Source organism: Cucurbita pepo, chromosome LG13 (genome assembly GCF_002806865.2).
Source record: "Cucurbita pepo subsp. pepo cultivar mu-cu-16 chromosome LG13, ASM280686v2, whole genome shotgun sequence".
NCBI lineage: Eukaryota > Viridiplantae > Streptophyta > Magnoliopsida > Cucurbitales > Cucurbitaceae > Cucurbita > Cucurbita pepo.
The window spans coordinates 205,036-223,734 of NC_036650.1; the positions used below are offsets into that span (position 1 = coordinate 205,036).

Sequence of the window (18,699 nt, forward strand, 5' to 3'; positions counted from 1 at the left end):
GAAAAAAAAAAAAAAAAACTCCTTCCTAAAAGAGGAAGCCAAGAATAACAATAATACAAGAAGCGCTTTCTATCATCGTGTCATAAGGCAGGCTGATGCATCTGTACAAATCAGTTAATGTAGCAAACTTCCGAATTTAAACATACAGCAATCGATCACGGTCTCTGGGAATCAGCATACTATGGTTTTTCTCTTCTTATTTTGGCTGCCAAACGAGCAGTGAAGCCGACAGTACTCGGTCTTATCGAGCTTTGCCTGACCATATTGACAAACTCGGGATCATCTATCTGACCCTGACCATCGTGCCTTATCCACTGTATTTTTTCATGGTACATGGGGAAGAAATTCATCTGCAATGCTGAGTATACAAAGAATGGAATGAGAGTAGAGATCACCACAAATATCAGCAGAACCCAATAAGACCCTGCAGGAGCAAGGGCTTCGAGGAACACGCGATATGCATTTGTCGAAATGCTGGCAGGGAAGGCTCCATATATCATCAGAAAAAGGTACCAGATAAAGATTGAAGCCCAGATGAAAATAACTTGTAACATTGTGAAGTAGCTAACAGAGAGTGCCATCTGCAAGTTGACAACCCAAACAACACACGACAGCATCGTCGCCCCGAGAATATCCCTCCCTACGGTCTTCCCCTCGGGGTTAAATGCTTGATGCTGCATTCCACTTGTGCAGAAAAAGAAAATGATCAACGCACTGCACAGACCATTAAACATCCAGCCGATTATCCGACGCCAGCTGAAGAGGACGTTCTGCACACCTTGTTGGTACAACATAGGAAACTGCCACATCAAATGTAAGGGTTTAGGATACATTGATCGCATCAAAACCATCTTTTAGAAGATAAGGTGAGATATAAGCTTAGTTGTAGTTTATTTCAGATTAATTTTATCAAATGGTGCTGAGGATTCATAAGTTTTTAATTTTTAATTATTTTGCAATGGTCATCTAGTTTGGTATATAATAAATACATGCATACAATATACCTAGGACTTAACGTCTCCCCACAAAACCAAGAAAAAAAATGACATATTGCCACATTATTACCTTAAGGCAGTATCTTGCAGATACGTCTTGGTCAAACACCCCGAGAGCCACAACGGGCAGAGCGGAGAACACGACATTGTAGAGAGACATAAACCAGTCGTTATATGCAGGTTGTGCAGAGAACGAAGTGTATGCCTCATATAAGAAAATCGTAAAACCAAATGTGAAGTTCTTGTAAAAAAAGTAGCATATCTGCCAAAAAGAAGAGCCAGCAAATAAGAGAAACGTTAGAAGAGAGATAAAATACTTTCAGAAGATAAAATTGACCAAGTATTTTTAAATATGAAATTTGGAGTATCCATCTTGGTGAATGGAATTACCATTGACGATAATCTCCTGTAACACCAATGTCCATGAACGAGGAGTAGACGCTCCAAATATCTGAACTGAGCGATTGCTATATCACTCGACATGACTGCCTGAAGTGATCGAATGTGACAAAAAACAACAGAAAATGTTAGAAACAAAACAAAACAAAAGGCTAAGTTAAATAGCTCGGATATATATATAGCATAATAAGTGGTTTCCATGCCTGCATTCCTTCGGCACCACTGATTCCAATACCAATATCTGCTTCTTGAAGCATTCCAACATCATTTGCACCATCACCAATTGCTAATGTTGTTTTTCCCGTTGTAAGTTTAACCAACTTGGTGACCTGAATTATTTTTTCCACATTGTTGAGATGATAAAACTTGAAAGGACGCTTNGTGTTGTTTTTCCCGTTGTAAGTTTAACCAACTTAGTGACCTGAATTTTTTTTTTCCACATTGTTGAGATGATAAAACTTGAAAGGACGCTTTCAAACATCGAGATAGGGATCTAAACAATTACCATTGCCTTTTGCTTTGGAGATGAGCGACAGCAAATAACAGACGCACATCCAATGGCAAGCTCAAGGAATGCATTTTTCACATCATCCTCTAGAGCATAAGTAAGTGATTTCCCATCAATTATCAATGCATAAGCCTCAGAACTTCCACTTGAGGCAGTGAGCTGAGACCTTGCCCGAGTGATCTTGTGCACGATGCTTTCTTTTGATACCTAAAAGATAATCAGAAAAGTCCTATGAACATGCTGGCAATTTAACAAATTAAACTATGTAGAACCACATTTTGAAACTTCCTCTCAGTACCAACGCTACTGTTTCCTATATTTTTGGGATTTTTCCTTTTTAACAAAAACTGCAAATGGTATTGTCAAAATCTTAAAATGTGATTCAGAAGCCCCCAGTCCACCAGTTCAATGACTGCCATTAGACTCTTCAACCAGGATAATAAAATAATAACTAAATATTCATCCTGCATGTAATAAAAGGTCATGGGCTGTATATAGATTTACCTTAGTGATCATATCCTTCTCTCCCGTCCTTTCTAAGGCTTGAATTTCTGGTGTTTCCAGAGTTATAATAATCTGTTTCATCCCTTGACGAAGCAAACTACATGCAAAACTGCAAATTCCCAATCTTGGGTGAGTAAAATAATTGGTCACGAACATAAAGAAGGAAACTTCATTATCTAAACAGCCATACCCAATATTGATCGCAGTCTCCATCTTGTCGCCAGTCAAAACCCAGATCTTAATCCCAGCTTGAGCAAGTTTGTCTATGCATTCAGGGACCTAGTAAGCAGAGGAAATGCAGAAAAGTTCAACTTCAAGTCCAATGTTATCAACAATGAAGAAAGTAGGAGGCTTATAGAAGAGGGGCACATATTCGAATAAACCTAAGCATTCCACTCACCCCATTTTGAAGCTTGTCCTCAACTGCTGTGGAACCAAGAAGAATTAAATCCCTTTCAATGCGATCAGTTACTTTATCAATCANTGACCCTCTTGAATAAACCTAAGCATTCCACTCACCCCATTTTGAAGCTTGTCCTCAACTGCTGTGGAACCAAGAAGAATTAAATCCCTTTCAATGCGATCAGTTACTTTATCAATCAATGACTCCCTCTCTGCACTAACTGAATTCTTTGCTTCATAGAATTTCCTATCAAATTCCTTGTATTCCTCCTCATCAAGTTCACGATAAGCAAGTACCAATGTCCGTAAGCCTGCATCAGCATACTCATTGATATGCTCCTTCGTTTTCTCTTCAAATCTGCTAGCATTCTTGGCAAGCCTCTCAAACATGACACTGCATGGAGATCACATTATGATGATACAATGCAATTGAAGTAGATATAAGGACTTGAATGAAAATGGTATTGATCACAATTCACATACCTGTCAGCACCTTTGCATAGCAATAGTACTTTTCCATCTTCATCTCTTATTATGACAGACATTCTCTTCCGGGCGCTATTAAACTCCAAAACATTTAAAAGCTTGTATGTCCTGTGAAATTTAAGGTCAATAAGTAGAGCAATAGTCTTGCTAACGCCACTCTTCACATAGAAAGAGCGAGAAGAAAAATGCTGACCATCCCTAATTATCAATTCAAGCACATGTAANAGTCAATAAGTAGAGCAATAGTCTTGCTAACGCCACTCTTCACATAGAAAGAGCGAGAAAAAAAATGCTGACCATCCCTAATTATCAATTCAAGCACATGTAAGATGCAGAAAACAATTAGGCAAGCAAGTTAATCCACATTTCATGCATGCACATTAAATGAAGTCCTATGCCAAAGCTAGACTAACCTTTCGACCTTACTTCCAGACCTAGGATCCAATTCACGAACTGATACACTTGTCTGTGTCCTCTGGTAGAATTCAAAACCAACTTCTCTGGCAGCAATTACAAATGCTGCTTCATCTGGTGATTCAGCTTCATATGAAATCTTTCCCGTGTTTTCATCGACATCGGGAATAGCTGTATGACAAGTTGCAAGGAGGCGGAAGAACTTCTGGATGACATCTGCATGAGGTTCCTTAACCCAGTTTCCGTTCATAATCCTTCTGTCCTTAAAATTAAAGCCTTTGACAGGGGGATTTGTATCTGTAGCATTCTCATTGTGCTTATAGACATTTCCATTGCCACTGCCATTAAGCACTGGCATACCATTTCTACCTTCCATAGCTCTCTCAGTTTCAGTGACACCACTGCCATAAGCTGTTCCAGCCACAGAACACTTGATAAACTCCATTGAGTTGCAGGTCAAAGTGCCAGTCTTGTCAGAGAGTATAGTGTCAACTTGACCAAGTTCCTCATTCAAATTGGAGGTGCGGGCGTGTGCTGGTTTGTCACCTTCTTCATAGTACATGTGAATGTCTTGATTGATGAAGATACTCTGAAGAACTTTGACAATTTCAATAGACACATACAAGGATATAGGGATAAAGTAGTTATACAACATCAGTGCCGTCAGAAAGTGAAAAATTGCAGCAGCTGGTGCATTTTTGGGATCAAAGTAAATAGTAGAGTCATCTGGTCGAAGATACCATCTCTTTGACCTCCCATTTTTCAGATCATCCTTAGTCATGACGCCAAAGACTATAGATCCAAGAAATGCCAGCACAAATAGAATGCCTAATAACAGATATATGATTTTATCCATCTTCTTCTCAACCTTGCTTCTTTTTGAAGGCGGATCAGTAGAATTTTGAATAACCTTTGAATCATGACCAGTAAAGACAACAGCCCCATATATATATTCTGTGTTTCGGAGTTTGGAGTCTCTCAGGAGAAGATTTTGTGGAGAAAGTGGATATTGTTGCTCTTCAAAGTCCATGCTCCCAACGAAGGTATAGAGATTTGCATTTGGGTCTTCACATTTGATTGTAGCCTTAAAGTCACGGAAGTTAGAATCCTCATTTGCAAATGCAGTTGCATCCAAGGCTTGCTTTACCTTTAGATTTGTTTCCCCATCAAGGTTCATCGTTTCTACATAACAGAATCCATCCTCATAGCAGGATGAAATCAACAGAAGGTCTGCTGGAAAGTATTGATCCTTTTCAACCTTCACTATATCTCCGACCCGCAAAGATTTCCATTCAGTATAATCAAAGACTCCACCACCTTGATGAACCTTAACCTTTCTATTATTGACCTCAATATCCTGGATAAACACGTCGTTCAAAAAATCAAGGAAGTGCAAAAGTTTGACAAAGAACAGCCTATTATTTATCATAGATTCATTGCAAACTGCGAACAACAAAATGATTCTTTAAATTTTATTTCCAACTTTTGATTTAAACTTAACAAATATTATTTCATACAACTGAAAATTCTAAAAGTAAGAACAAATATGAAAAATAAATAAGTGTCTGTTTCAATACTTTTTAAAATAAATGTCAATATCTTCATTGTATGTCACAACATTTATTATTTTACTTAAAGAAAACGTTGGAAGCTTCATCCATACAAAACAGTTTGAAGTAATTTTTTATTATGCACAAAGTTATAAGAAACTTGACCACATTTAATGAAGAAAATAGCCCATTTGACTAAAGCATGAGAAGAATTTGGAATTTCCTATCATAGATTTACATTTACTATATCAAAGTAGTTATAGCACCCTTAATATGGCCTCAACCTGAACTAAAATTTCCAGAAGAATTGATTAGATTAGTCATTGTCATAAAAAGAACTTTGCTTTAAAAAACTAGTTAGGATTAAAAAGGTTTTCTTAACATAAAGAAAAGAAAACTAGAGGACTCTGTTGTATTCAGCAGTATCTTTTTTATCCTTAAGAGATATTTACTTATCTTTTTAGCACATTATGCATAATAGACTAAAGAATATTTCCCAGAATATCAAAGTTAATCATCCTCTAGCTATCATTCTACATGAATAGTGATAGAATGGATAATATATATACATACATGCTTCTATGTATATGGATATATATACATATATTATAAAATCAGAGAACAAGGGTTACCTGTGCCTTTCGTCGCCAATCTTCAATACCTTCTTTAACCATTGTCGCAATAATGACTGCAATAAGAGGGATAATTGCACTGACAGCACTATAAGGAGCAAGAGGGGTGAAGGCTAATATTCCAGCAATCAAGAAGTAAAAATTAGCCACCCTCCTGAACTGCTCAAACAGGGACTTGGGCAAAAAAGTGATGGGTGTATACTTTGTAGAGCTGATGGAGTTGTTAACATAATTACACATTCCAGCCTCCAAACAATCCGGATCATTACAGAAAACCACCCGGGAGAACCCGGGCATCCCAATTTGTGAATGATCTTCATCTTTCAATGATGATTTTCCACAGGCAAATGAGTAGATCTTGCTTAGCCGCAGCTTCCTCTTCCGGTTTCCAGTCCTCATTTTCCCGAGAACCAACACAAAATCTAGTCAAACGCCAATACAGGGCACAACCACCACCACCAAGTGAAATTCCCCGAGTGTTCAAACTAAACCAACTTGAAACATATAAGTTCCTCCTAGGAAAAAAGAAGTTTGCAATGATAAATGGAAGCTTCTTTATGTCCAGCAGCAACACCCCAATAGCAGGAAAAACAAATATATCCCCAAAAGTGAAATTTCAAATCCCCGAAAACAGGAAAAGCAAAGTGGCAATGCACAGAGTCAAACCCAGAGAAACAGTTACAACACAAAAGCTCAAGCCAATCAATTGAAGAAAGATCTAAACNATCCGCACAAAAATCTGCACAAAAGCCAAGAAATGCAGGAAAATCGACGAGAGAAGGTGAACAAGAGTTGAAAGGAAAAAACAGGGAAGAAGCGGCAAAGTATAAGCAGAAGCCACCAAAGGAGAAAAATCAAACTCTCTTTTGCACCCTCGGATTGAAAAGAAGTAATCAAGTGAGGGAAATAAATAGGTAAACCAAACTAATAAATTAATAAATGCTCCAATCAAGCAATACAGGTATATATAATTAAAATGAAGGGCAAGAGATACCTTGAATGGTTGAACGAAGACTTTGATTCCATCTCTTCGATTTTTGACTTCCCAAGAGGGCTTAAATTAATCCGTACGCGTGAGGTCTACTCCCCGGTGCGACAATGTCAATGTCCGTCGTTTTCCGGAAGGCATTAACGGAGGAAGAGACCTAGAATTTGAATTTAGTAATATTAAATAGCAGCAGAAATTTGCAGCAACTTATTAAAACAATCTGTTCGTCTAAACAGACCGAACGAATCAAAGAATGGAGTGAGCTGAAGCGAAAATCTAGAAGGATAACGAACCTTCTTCAAAACTTCTGTTAATCAATGCTAATTTTGCTTTCGCGGGAAAAACACTTTTCGCTCGTGATGTTTCTTCAGACCCATACTAAGGGATAATCTTTTTCTATGAAAAAGTATGAACACGACTCAATATTGTTCATTTCAGCTTAAATTCTTATACCTTTGCTTTCCGTTTCTAAAATAATAATCTGGAGATAATATTTCTTGATTGTAAACTATAAACTCAATATCATTCTCTAAATTCTCTCCGATGTGAGACTTTTATTTAACTATTTTCTCTCATTTTTTTAAAATTTCATAAATTAATATAAATATTCTTCCTATTCAAAAGTATAAAATGGTTAATAATTTATTTTAAAAAATTAAAAATTAAAAATGATGTTACACTAAATATCTAAAACTTTCAATAATAATGTAAATTTGTTGTACACATAATTGAAATTTTAAAATTTTATTTGACATTAAAATTGACAGCTTGTTCAGAACGTGCTGTCCATGGTTGCATGTCCTGTCCATTCCAAATCCTTTTATATATTTTCATCCTAGATAAGTCTTTACCATTCCATATTGGGTCAGTAGAAGGTGTATGATCATTCACTAAAATAGTGTCTACACCTGCAAAGGTTAAAATGCTCCCAAATGTACTGTAGGGGATATGACTAGTTGTCAACTTCTCCCCACCAATAGTTATATACTATGAGCAGTTATTGTTACTCTCGCTTGCATATATAACACCTCTTTCCAAATCTCTATCTTTGCCCTCATTTTCTAAAACCTTCTTAAACCGAGGCCAAAGACTCGAGCATACGTCGCTTGGCCGTAGGCAACATGAGAACGAATTAGCTTAAAAAATTACTTTCAAATAAAATAAATTGAAAGAACCAAATTTAAAAGTATTAAAGTGAAGAAAAATAACGTAGGATTTAAGTAAAAAATCAATATTTAGTTTGAAATTAGGCACATAATATTCTCAATTGAATTTTTTTTTTTAAAAAATAATAGGTTAAATTCAAAGCTAATAAAATTTTTTTTATATAATATGTTGTTTAATTTATATCTAAAATTGACGAATATATTTTTCTAAAAATAAAATTGTAATTAAATAACTAAAAAACAAAAAAAGAAGGTAGCGGTGAAAGTACGGAGCACCGCAGCGCGTGATAGAAGTGGAAAGATACGCGCGAGAGTGAATAAATTATAGGATATTATCGTATCATCAGGTGAAATTACTTTTAACATCTGGACCAAGTCCAAATTTGGAGGCTATGGTAAGTGGCACGTTCGTCTTTTTACTTCGTTTATGAAGTCTTCCAATAACAGAAAAGTCAAAAGTCTACGCACCAATCATATATCCATAAAACTATTATTTTTCTATTTCCCTAATATTTATTTTTTTTCAATAATCATATTTACGATAATTATAATATTTGGAGAATATATTATAATAATTTATTATGAAATATATTTTAGATATTAGTAATCCGTTAATATTTTTTTTTATGATTTGATTAGTAGTATATTTTATTTTATTCTCAATATTTAATTAGTTTATATTTTTTTTATTCGTAAATATTAACTGGTAGCTGGTATCCTATTTAAACATTATAAATATCAATAAGAATACACAGCAAGAAATTATATAATTAATACAAATAATTATTTAAAGTGACATCATTAAAAGAACAAAAAAATTTGATTTTAAATTTAGAATTAATTTACTTTTTTTTGTTTGGATATTTGTTGGAAAGGGAAATTAAAACCCGACGAGGTTAAAATAGTAATTTAATTTGAATTTTTGGAAAATACAGCTATGCCGTGCTTGGAATTATCAAATCGTTGAACATAAAATATCATTAAAATTTTATTTTTCTATTTTTATAAACAAATTTGAGTCGTTTTGGATGTGAAATAGTTGAACGAAGACCGTATTATTCATTGGGTTCTGGTTGATTCACCAAGACAAGTCAAGAAAAGTAATAAAGAAAGAAAGCGGAATGATGACTCAAAATGAAGCACAACTAAGGGCGGTTCACTGAGCGAACCGCCCCTTAACCCAGTGCTCATGACGCGCTACGGAACCTCCACCATGTCGGGGGATCAAGCAAGCATAGCTAACGGTATAAGAGCCGACTCGGCGTCAGCGGCAGTAATCCTTATTTATTAAATACAATTTATAAAATGAATACTTGATTCACAATTATTGAGTTATTCAACATTGGAAAAAAATATAGCAGTTTAATACATCAAATTATATTATTTTAAGTTGATTTGATTTTTATTATTCATATTAATTTATTTAGTTTTTGAAATTGGTCAAAGAATGTATTCAAATTAGAGCATGAAGGAAGGAATTAATGATGATTAAAATAGGTAATCAATATCTTAATCATTCTTAATCTTTTATTTAAATTGTAATATTTTTAAATAACAATAATTTGGCGGAGTTTGGTTTATTAATAAATTATTTAGTTATGCAATTTATTATTACATTGGGCTTATGATATATATTTATGAACCTCTTTTATTACGTTACTATTTGGGGAAAGCATAAAAATGAGAATACACCATCGAACAAGAAAATACGAGCATGAACGATGAAGATGTGACGATGGCATTCGCAACCCTACGTGCAATAATCAAAGCCAAAGACACCATGCATGAGGAAGAGGACACGACCCTCCTAGCGTAGGTGAGCTCGTGTGCAGGTGTACTAGCCAGGATGGTGGGTCCCGAAGGAGGTAGATTGTAAGATCCCACATCGGTTGAAGAGAGAAACAATGCATTTTTTATAAGGGTATGGAAACCTATTCCGAGCAAATTGGCCCAGAAGCAAAAGTGATTAAGTTTCGTATTTTAGCCCAATATATGTGTCAAATTCATCAAAGTGAGTGTTCCTTACAGTTTCGTTGAAAAAGATCGAAAGAAAATTAGGTTTTTCACATAATGATTTAAGTTTCTCTACGAGTGTCTTCTCGACAGGGTTGAGGTTGCGAGGTCTTACAGACACGAGTAAATGTTCTTTTTTCTTCCACATTTTAAGGTTAGGACAATTTTCGGTGGATATGATATGATACTAAAACAAAAAAACAACTTTTCAAATCGAGTTAACAACACTGTCTCATCTGAAATCTGACTCTAAAATGGCCCGAAAACGAAAGTGCTTAAGTTTCATATTTTAACCCAACATATATGTTAAGTTCATCAAACGTTTTAAATCTTTGAGAGGAAACTCGAAAGGTAAAGCTTAAAGTGGACAATATCTTAACGGTGGGCTTAGGCGGTTACATCCAAATTGTTTGATTTCAAAGGAGAAAACTTTTGTAATTTTACACGAGAAGGGATTATTTTTTGGATTCGTTCCGTCATATTAAAATCAAGAAATATAGACCCGCTCACCTCGACGATGCTTGCTCTCCTATCACAGGTGAGCTATATTAACAATTGTAGGTTGCCCCACTTACCTAATGTAACAATCTTTTGAAGATCGATAATAGCTTTCTTAGTGAATCACTTCAACTTAATGAAGCCAAAAACTCGAACTTGCTAAATTTAACATGTACCCGGTTAACATATATAGCTTTATTATATATGAAGTATCATGTCTAGAATTTTTGGATTCACCGTTAATGAATACAATCACAATGGCATCAATAAGAACCGACCACCTTATTTCCATGGCGTATAACATTGTTAGCCATCAGCAAATCACAACGGCGTAACCAAAAACAGATAGTATATTCGAATCAAACCAGTCAGTTTAGATCAGTTCAGTTGGATTCGTTCAAATTTTCTAATCATTTTCAGATGGAGATTAAATATAGTATGTAACATACAATTAGCACTAATCCAGTCTACAAGAACACAATGAACCAACTCTGTTCGTCCCCAAAAAGAAGAAAAAATCTCAGCAGCTTGACGAACATCAGTAAGGCTGTCCCATCTTCAAAGCAAGAAAAGCCAAAACCCTATACCCAACCAACATGAGCACCAAAGCAGCCACATCACCCCACGGATTCCCAATCCCCAAGCACTTAACAGCAGGAAAGTCCCCCACCTTGCAGTAACGCTGCACCCCAAACCCACAGGGGTACACCTCATTTACATTATACTGAATCCCCACCAGAACCCTGTAGCAGTAATGGCTGAAGGACGCATACTTAAGCCACGAGATAAATGGAGGAATGTGCTGAATGTAATACCCACCCGCCAGGAGAAACACCAGCATGGTAACGGACGCCAGTGTAGTAGCCTGCTTCACCTCCATCAGAATCGCGCCTAGGGCCAGGCCTAGACCCTGCGAAACCAGCACGTTTAGCAGAACACTCAAAAGGGTCAGCAGAAATGGGAGCAGTGATGGCTTCAAACCCCCCATCCAGTATGTCACTGTCACGAAAATGGTGGGAAGAACCAGCTCCATTGGCAAATCCCCTGCTGTTCTAGCCATGTAATATGAGGACAGACGGTACATCCCAGAGGAGCGCTCTTTGTTCAGCATTGGCCGCTCTTGTGGGAATGCGAAGATGGCGCTGAACAGTGGGAAGAACCCCCAGAAGATGGAGAAGAAGAAGATTAAACCAACCTGCAGGAGATATCATGTTTTCATATTCGTTAACTAATGAATGCGGTAAGAGAATTAAACTCTGTTCATTGGGTTGGTATAATACTTGATCCTGTATATGCGAAGGATCCGAATGCCACCATAAAAGCCCTGAAAGAAACGAAACCGACATAACTTGGAAAATCCTCAGCCCAGAATACGATTCGTGTCGCCTTTCTCTTAATCCCCTTTTCAGTAATATCCTAAACTGCTCCCACCAGCTCGTCGTCCATTGACTTTCTCTTCCTTCTGCAATTTTCCATGTTTATCCACTTCAATTTTCAATACCCATATCACAAAATCAATGGAAACACAAGACACTTACGTGGGGAATCCGTTCTTGAATCAACCGTGGAGATCTTCGTTTTGGCAAGAATCTCTGCTTTGATTTCAGGGTAAATGTTCTTTCTGAATGAAGCAATCAGAGAGTGTTTGATGGAATTTTGATCGTCTTGTGTGTCCAATCCGCCATGGAAATGGTCCACTTGATCTTCGCGAGCTGAATCTGGCGCTATGCCTGGAGGAATAATATTGTCAAAACAGAGTGAAATAATTCCGGAAAGCAGAGCTCAAATGTTCATACCATTGGCAAGATCGAGGAGAAAATCAGCTGGGTTCATGAGATTGAAGGGAGGAACATATCCAATGGACTCAAAATAGCCCATGACTCGACCAGCGTCGCCGCTGTAAATAGGGCAGCCATCGGACAACACCAGCACCTTATCAAACATCCTATACAACCGACTCGAAGGCTGATGAATGGTCATAACCAGAGTCCGACCGCCACGAGCCAGTCCCCTCAAGGTAGCGACAATCCGCTGGGCCGTGGTGGAGTCCAACCCAGAAGTAGGCTCATCCAAGAAAAGCAAGCTGGGGTTCACAATCATCTCGTGACCAATACTAACCCGTTTCCTCTCCCCGCCAGAGATCCCCCGGAGAAGCCCCCCACCGATTATACTATTCCGGCAGCGAGTGAGACCGAGCTCCGCAATGATGATCTCCGCCTGCGCAACCTTGTCGTCTTGTGACAACTCCTTGGGCAGCCTGAGCATGGCGGCGTAGGTAAGAGTCTCAAGGACAGTGAGATGAGGGTAGAGAACATCGTCTTGGGAAACAAAGCCGATTTTGCGTTTAATGGAGCTGGAGAAGGGTTTGTCGTTATAGGTAACGGCGCCGGAGATTTTGCCAGGCAAGCGGGCAGCAAGGGCAGTTAGAAGAGTGGTTTTGCCGCTGCCGGAGGTTCCCAGCATTGCGAGAAGCTCCCCAGGGCGAACCACGCCGCTAACACCATTCAAAATGGTGCGTGTAGTATTGGGTTGGGAGTGATTCCTCCATAAACAGCCGCTGGTTTTAGTGGAATGGGTTTTGATGGTGTAGGAGATGTCTTCGAACTGCCCAAAAAGAACACACAGAAAAGGGATTTTGTTAGAACAAACAAAAAATGAATATGGGTTAGGTGGGTACTGCTACCATAAGCTACCTTGAGGGTAAGAGGGAAGAGGGAATGACGGAGAATGGAGAATGTGTCGGTGGCGGAGGGGACGGCGTGGATGAGGACGTCGGGGTGGGGATGGGAGGTTGGAGTGGTTGGGGCGGCGGCGGTTGTATCTTGTTCCGGTGGCATCATGATCGGAGAGAGGGAGAGATAGAGAGGTGTAACCTTGGATAACACGAAGAAGAAGGAGAGTGTGGAGAAGAGTTTATAAAGCGGGAGGGGGAAAGAAGATTGAAGACGGCGGTGAGGTGGCGGAGGAAGAGGAGGAGAGGAAGCTAACTAAATTCATGGCTCTCCACCCTCCTCTTAAAAGTTGGGGAAGAAGCCGTATGCTAATCGAACCACTATCTTCACTAGTACGAGATCTTTCAAGAATTATGAAAATTTATGTTACGAGAGTAGTCAGGAGTGTATCGAGCTCACAGAGCAACAGGAGTTTAGAAAAGTCAAAGTATTTACAAAAGGTGCCGAAAGGAACTTAGTGCTTGTGAGACCGAGGGAAAGAAGTTTCATGAGTTTACAAGAGAGTCAATTCAATTCTCAATTGTTTTACCTCATTCAATCAGTTCATGAAACAGAGTCTTTGGTTCAGGAGCAAAGAGTCGTATAGAAATAAGGGAATGAAGTAATCTTAACTACTTTACCTTAATCGCGTTCTTGATGGCAACAGATTTGCGATTGTGCAGCACTCACTTTCCAAACGACAAGTGAGTTAAGCCAATTCGTTCTTACGTTGCCTCAACCAAGTGACGTATGCTTGAGCCTTTTGTCTGGGTAAAGAAAAATTTTCGAAAAAGAGATTTTGAAAGAGACTTAATATATGCAAGCAAGAGAATAACAACACCCGCTTGCTAACAAAAAAAAATATATATATATATATATATATGCCGAGGTTTTGGTTTAATTATAAGAAATAAAAAAGATTAAATTAAATTAAAAGAAAATAAAGTGTAAATAATTAAATTAAAAAACAAAATATATGGTGGAGACTACCGACCACGTGTTGTATAAAAGGATGTCTTAAACAAATGGATTTGACGAGTGACGGCTTTTGTGGACAACTATGTTGTTTTCATCTTTCGCCACGTGTCCTTTTCTCTTTATTTTATATTATATTAAAATTAAAGTGCTTTTTTTTTTTTAATCTTGTAAATTTAATAAATTAAGGCTCCCTTAATAACCATTTTATTTTTAATTTTCTCTTTTTAAACTCTTTGTTTTTTTTAATATAATCTTTTTTTTTAATTCTCATATAAAATAAAAATTAAAGGTATTGGTAATAATAAATAAATAAATAAAATGAACCAACATATCTTAATTAAACTCCTAAAAGTTAGAAAGTTGCAAATCTACCCTAATTTATATTAAATATTATAAATTACACCCTAATTAAGGAAACAAAATTAAAAATATAAATAAGCCTAATTACTATAATAATTATAATTAATAGAAATATAAATTTAATATTATATGTATATATTAATGATATTTTGTTAATTTTATGGAAAATTTAGAATAAGGTTTATAATTAATTACAAAAGTGGTATTGATGCGGTAAGAGAAAATTGTTGAAATCCATTAATTAATTAAAGAGGAAAAATTCGCTTTAAAATGCACAAAGAAAAATAAAAAAAGAGAAAGATGGGAATCAAGAGAAAATTAAAAGAAAATTAAAAATAAAAAAAAAAGAAATTGATGCGATATTCAAATCAGGGGAATGGACGGTTGTAATTGAACGATCCAAAGCGGCTGAGTTCATAATCACCGTCCACTTGGCACAGGAAAATGCTGTCTCATCGGCCAAAAACTCCAACATACACTTTGTAAAAGGTTAGCCTTTTTCTAAGGCATCTCTATCTTTAATTTTAATTAATTAATTAATTAATTTTACTTTTTTTAAAAATATTTTTGTTTTTTTTTTATAATTAAAAAAAAAAAAGAAAAAAAAAAAAAGGTGTCAAATTCTTATTTAATGGGCAATGGTGGATGGCTGAAAAATTGTGCCCATAATTTCAGCATTTTTTGAAGAATTTATGTTCTCATATTTGCTGGAACCCAACATTTGTTTGTTTCCTTCTTAAGTTTACCAATTTATATTCTTTTACTTTATACGTGTTATCCCGTTTTAACCTCCTTTCCGGTAGGATAGGGATAGAGAAGTCTTTTCGACCTGCATCTCGTGAAATTTCTAAATTCAGTACCTAATAATCCCGACATTTCTTTACATCTCAGATATCCTGTGATGTCTGATATTTATTGGGGAGGAGAACCAACCACTATTTATAAGGGTGTGGAAACCTTCCCCAAAAGCATTGAGGACAAGCTTGAAAGGGAAAACCCAAAGACGACAATATCTGCTAGCGGTGGATCTGGGACATTACAAATGGTATCAGAGCCAGAGACCGGACGATGTGCCAACCTTCTCGCTGTTCCCCAAAGGAGGGTAGACACCAGTAAGGACGCTGGGCCCCAAAGGGGGGTGGATTTGGGGATGGTCCCACAACGAGGACGCTGGCCCCCAAAGGGGGGTGGACTGTGATGTCTCACATTGGTTGGGGAGGAGAACAAACCACCCTTTACAAGGGTGTGGAAACCTTCCCCTAGTAGACCTGTTTTACAAAGCCTTAAGGGCAAGCCCAAAGAGGCTATCAGTGAATCTGGGACGTTACATATCTGATCACGTTACCTACTTAAATGTCTATTATCCCCACATAGGCCAATATAGATCTTTCCACGTTCGATATGCTGTACTCACATGTTGTTTATTGATAGGCTATAGATTAGAGATTGAGTAAGCTAAACACGATTTTCTTTTTACCTTCTAAGATTATCTATTGGATTCGGGATTATATTAATTATATTAATTTTTTTTCATAATGCTAATATTAATTATAATTAATTACGAATTATTGTTCAAATTAATCAGAAAATACTATTTTTAGTATTTAATGTTGAAAATATGTAATTCTTAAAATGCCAAATCCTCATTTTTCAAAAGATTAAATACCTTTAAATATATTCTTGGTGAGTAAAAAAGATAAAATTTTCTAAAATTGAGATTTTTTTAATTATAATAATTAAAAATAAATAAATAAAGAAATAAAAGCTTCAATTTTTGGCAACTTTGGTCGTGGGCATGCACCTAATAAAAAGATATGCCTTTATTCTATTCCCAACGCTATCTTTTAAAATAATTTAACAAATATTATTTTTCATAATTTCTAGAATATCGTACTCATCGTATATCTGAAATTTTTATGATATTAATTTTTTTTTTAAAAAAAAAATTTACGTTAAGCTGTGTTCGAGTTAATCATAAATCTGTAAATAAATATTAGTCGGTAGAGATTTAGTATGAAATTTAATAAAAATCATAAAAGTCACGCCTTTTAAAGTTGATATTAGATTTTGACACATGTGGTTTTATATATATATATATATGTCCTTATGGTATCGGGTGACACTCAACTCACATTCAATATTATTTTAGTCTTAAATATTTTATTAAATCGAAGCTTTTCTTATTTTTTGAGTAACGATCATGATAATATTGGAAGCGTGTCACAACTGTAGAGTAGATTGTGATTTTCATGTGGAGTCGTTTAGAAGTTGACATGCGAGTAGTGCCTTTAGCCTCTATAAAGGCGGAGAAAAGCATGCATGATTGTCAAAGTTAGGAAATAAGTTAGATTAGAAACCATAATGTTGTCAAAGGTACTAAAGATAGGTTTAAAAGGGGTCGAGTTCTAGACCATAACCTCAAAAGTTAGAGTTTTAGCGAAAGTTACGACAAATGGCTCTAGAATTAAGTTCATATAATTGAATATAAAAACTTGTCAATTTTGGGGTCAATCAGAGATAGACATTCCACAAAGTTGTATGTGCCAAAACGTAGTATATTGGATGCATAATGTCAACTCTTCACCATCTCTAGCCTGTGGCTAAGTGAGCTACCACATGCATGTATCATGGTTTGGGACGAACATTGCAAGACAATGTCTTGAGCACCTTCTTTTAGGAATGAGTTTTCGAAGATAGTGTTGGCCTAGAATAGACAAAACATGTGACGTGTATAGGTGAATAAAACTTAGTTTCCACATAAGTCATGTTGAATCGAGGAAAAGAACCTCAACCTCACCCAAGGTTTGACAAAACCACAAAAACAGTATTTCTCCTAAGGATTAGTCATGAACATATCAAAATAACGAACGTCCTACGGTTTGAAAAGTACGACAATGACACTCAGCGCTCCCTTTTTCAAAAAGTTACCACCTTTGATTTTAAGCAATCAACGTAGCATCGAAAGTCGTACCATTGAAGGAAATAATTGAGTTATAAATGTTGTTTAATTTAGGTTTTGATGTGGTGCGTGTATGATTTTGTGTTGGAAAAGAGGTTGAAAATGTGATTTGGGTATCCTTTTGAAAGGGAATGAATCATCATCATCATCTTTACTCTTTACAGGGTAGCTGAGAGAGCGATGAAGATGGGAACTTCCTACACGTTGCATCTCATGCTTCCTTTTCTCCTCAACTTTGGTTCTTGCTTGCATTAAGGGATTGTCCAACCTGACCCACAAAGATCCCTTCCCAGGATTTGCTCACATTTTTTTTTAAAAAATGAGTCTAAAAATACTTCAAATTTGCTTTATTATGGATAAAATGGACAAAAAGTTAGAAGAAAAGGGAAAGTTGAATTATTTTGGAGGGGGGAAAAGGAAAATACAACAAAAGGATTTACTTTCCCCCACTTTTAAAGCTTCTTCATAAAGATAAAACCTCTCTCAATTTTCTATGTTGGGAGCTGAATGCTCTCTTTATTCAACCCATAGTTCGTCCTTATCTAAGAGATCCGACCTTCAATCACTTTTTCGACATCTTCGAACAGGATAGTTGTACGTTCTAAGGAGTTCGATTTCTTTCTAAATAAAATTAGATGGGTATTACTTCACTACATAGGACCTATGGCCCATCGGACGAGTATGATACCGACACAAGTAGCAAGTATGACAATGATTCCTTCCGCGACAATTCAAAGTATGGGACTCAATGCTTGTAAAAGTTGCTCCACCAAAACAAAACGAGAATAAAAGTGCAATTATAAGTTTACACCTCAATAAGTTTAAGGAGATGAGGGGGTGCAAGCGTGGGCATATAGTCATGTCCACTAAGTGATGTTCATAGGATATCGGTTGGCATGACTTGGCATTATATACATACAGCACTAGACAAGGCATGGACATAATGTACCCACACCCACCAAACAATCTTTGCTGCTTTCCTAGTATTTAAACTACCAAGTCAATGCCTAACTTGAGCATTAACATCCCTCAGTTTCCCATTTTCAGTATTAGTTTGAACTATGGAATGGACACACGGCACCCGCAGCTGTGTTCAACGTTCACAGTGGGGTGGGGTGGGGTGGGGTGGGGCGGGG

The 18,699-nt window shown here is 36.6% G+C and overlaps 2 protein-coding genes across 4 annotated transcripts; both read right to left on the bottom strand.

The window, feature by feature from the left end:
- Window positions 1-7: 7 nt before the first annotated feature.
- Window positions 8-7,282, bottom strand: LOC111808015 (putative phospholipid-transporting ATPase 9). 3 transcript variants are annotated; one of them, XM_023693772.1, is made up of 14 exons: window positions 7,172-7,282; window positions 6,885-7,035; window positions 5,891-6,405; window positions 3,708-5,065; window positions 3,292-3,402; window positions 2,961-3,202; window positions 2,807-2,841; window positions 2,597-2,685; window positions 2,407-2,515; window positions 1,900-2,109; window positions 1,598-1,723; window positions 1,386-1,484; window positions 1,066-1,257; window positions 8-800 (listed from the first exon to the last, which is right to left on the bottom strand). In XM_023693772.1, the coding sequence occupies exons 3-14, from the start codon at window positions 6,287-6,289 to the stop codon at window positions 180-182; spliced, it is 3,591 nt and encodes a 1,196-aa protein (XP_023549540.1). In that variant the 5' UTR covers window positions 6,290-6,405; window positions 6,885-7,035; window positions 7,172-7,282; the 3' UTR covers window positions 8-179. The 3 variants fall into 3 exon arrangements, with proteins under 3 accessions (XP_023549540.1, XP_023549538.1, XP_023549539.1); XM_023693770.1 differs by lacking the exon at window positions 2,807-2,841 and having other exon boundaries at window positions 2,926-3,202; XM_023693771.1 differs by lacking the exons at window positions 2,807-2,841; window positions 6,885-7,035; window positions 7,172-7,282 and having other exon boundaries at window positions 2,926-3,202; window positions 5,891-6,608.
- A 3,536-nt stretch (window positions 7,283-10,818) lies between these two features.
- Window positions 10,819-13,772, bottom strand: LOC111807991 (ABC transporter G family member 21-like). The gene is made up of 5 exons (XM_023693742.1): window positions 13,249-13,772; window positions 12,352-13,159; window positions 12,094-12,285; window positions 11,836-12,017; window positions 10,819-11,750 (listed from the first exon to the last, which is right to left on the bottom strand). Exons 1-5 carry the CDS (start codon window positions 13,393-13,395, stop codon window positions 11,094-11,096), a joined length of 1,986 nt encoding a protein of 661 aa, XP_023549510.1. The 5' UTR covers window positions 13,396-13,772; the 3' UTR covers window positions 10,819-11,093.
- Between the last annotated feature and the right edge of the window lie 4,927 nt (window positions 13,773-18,699).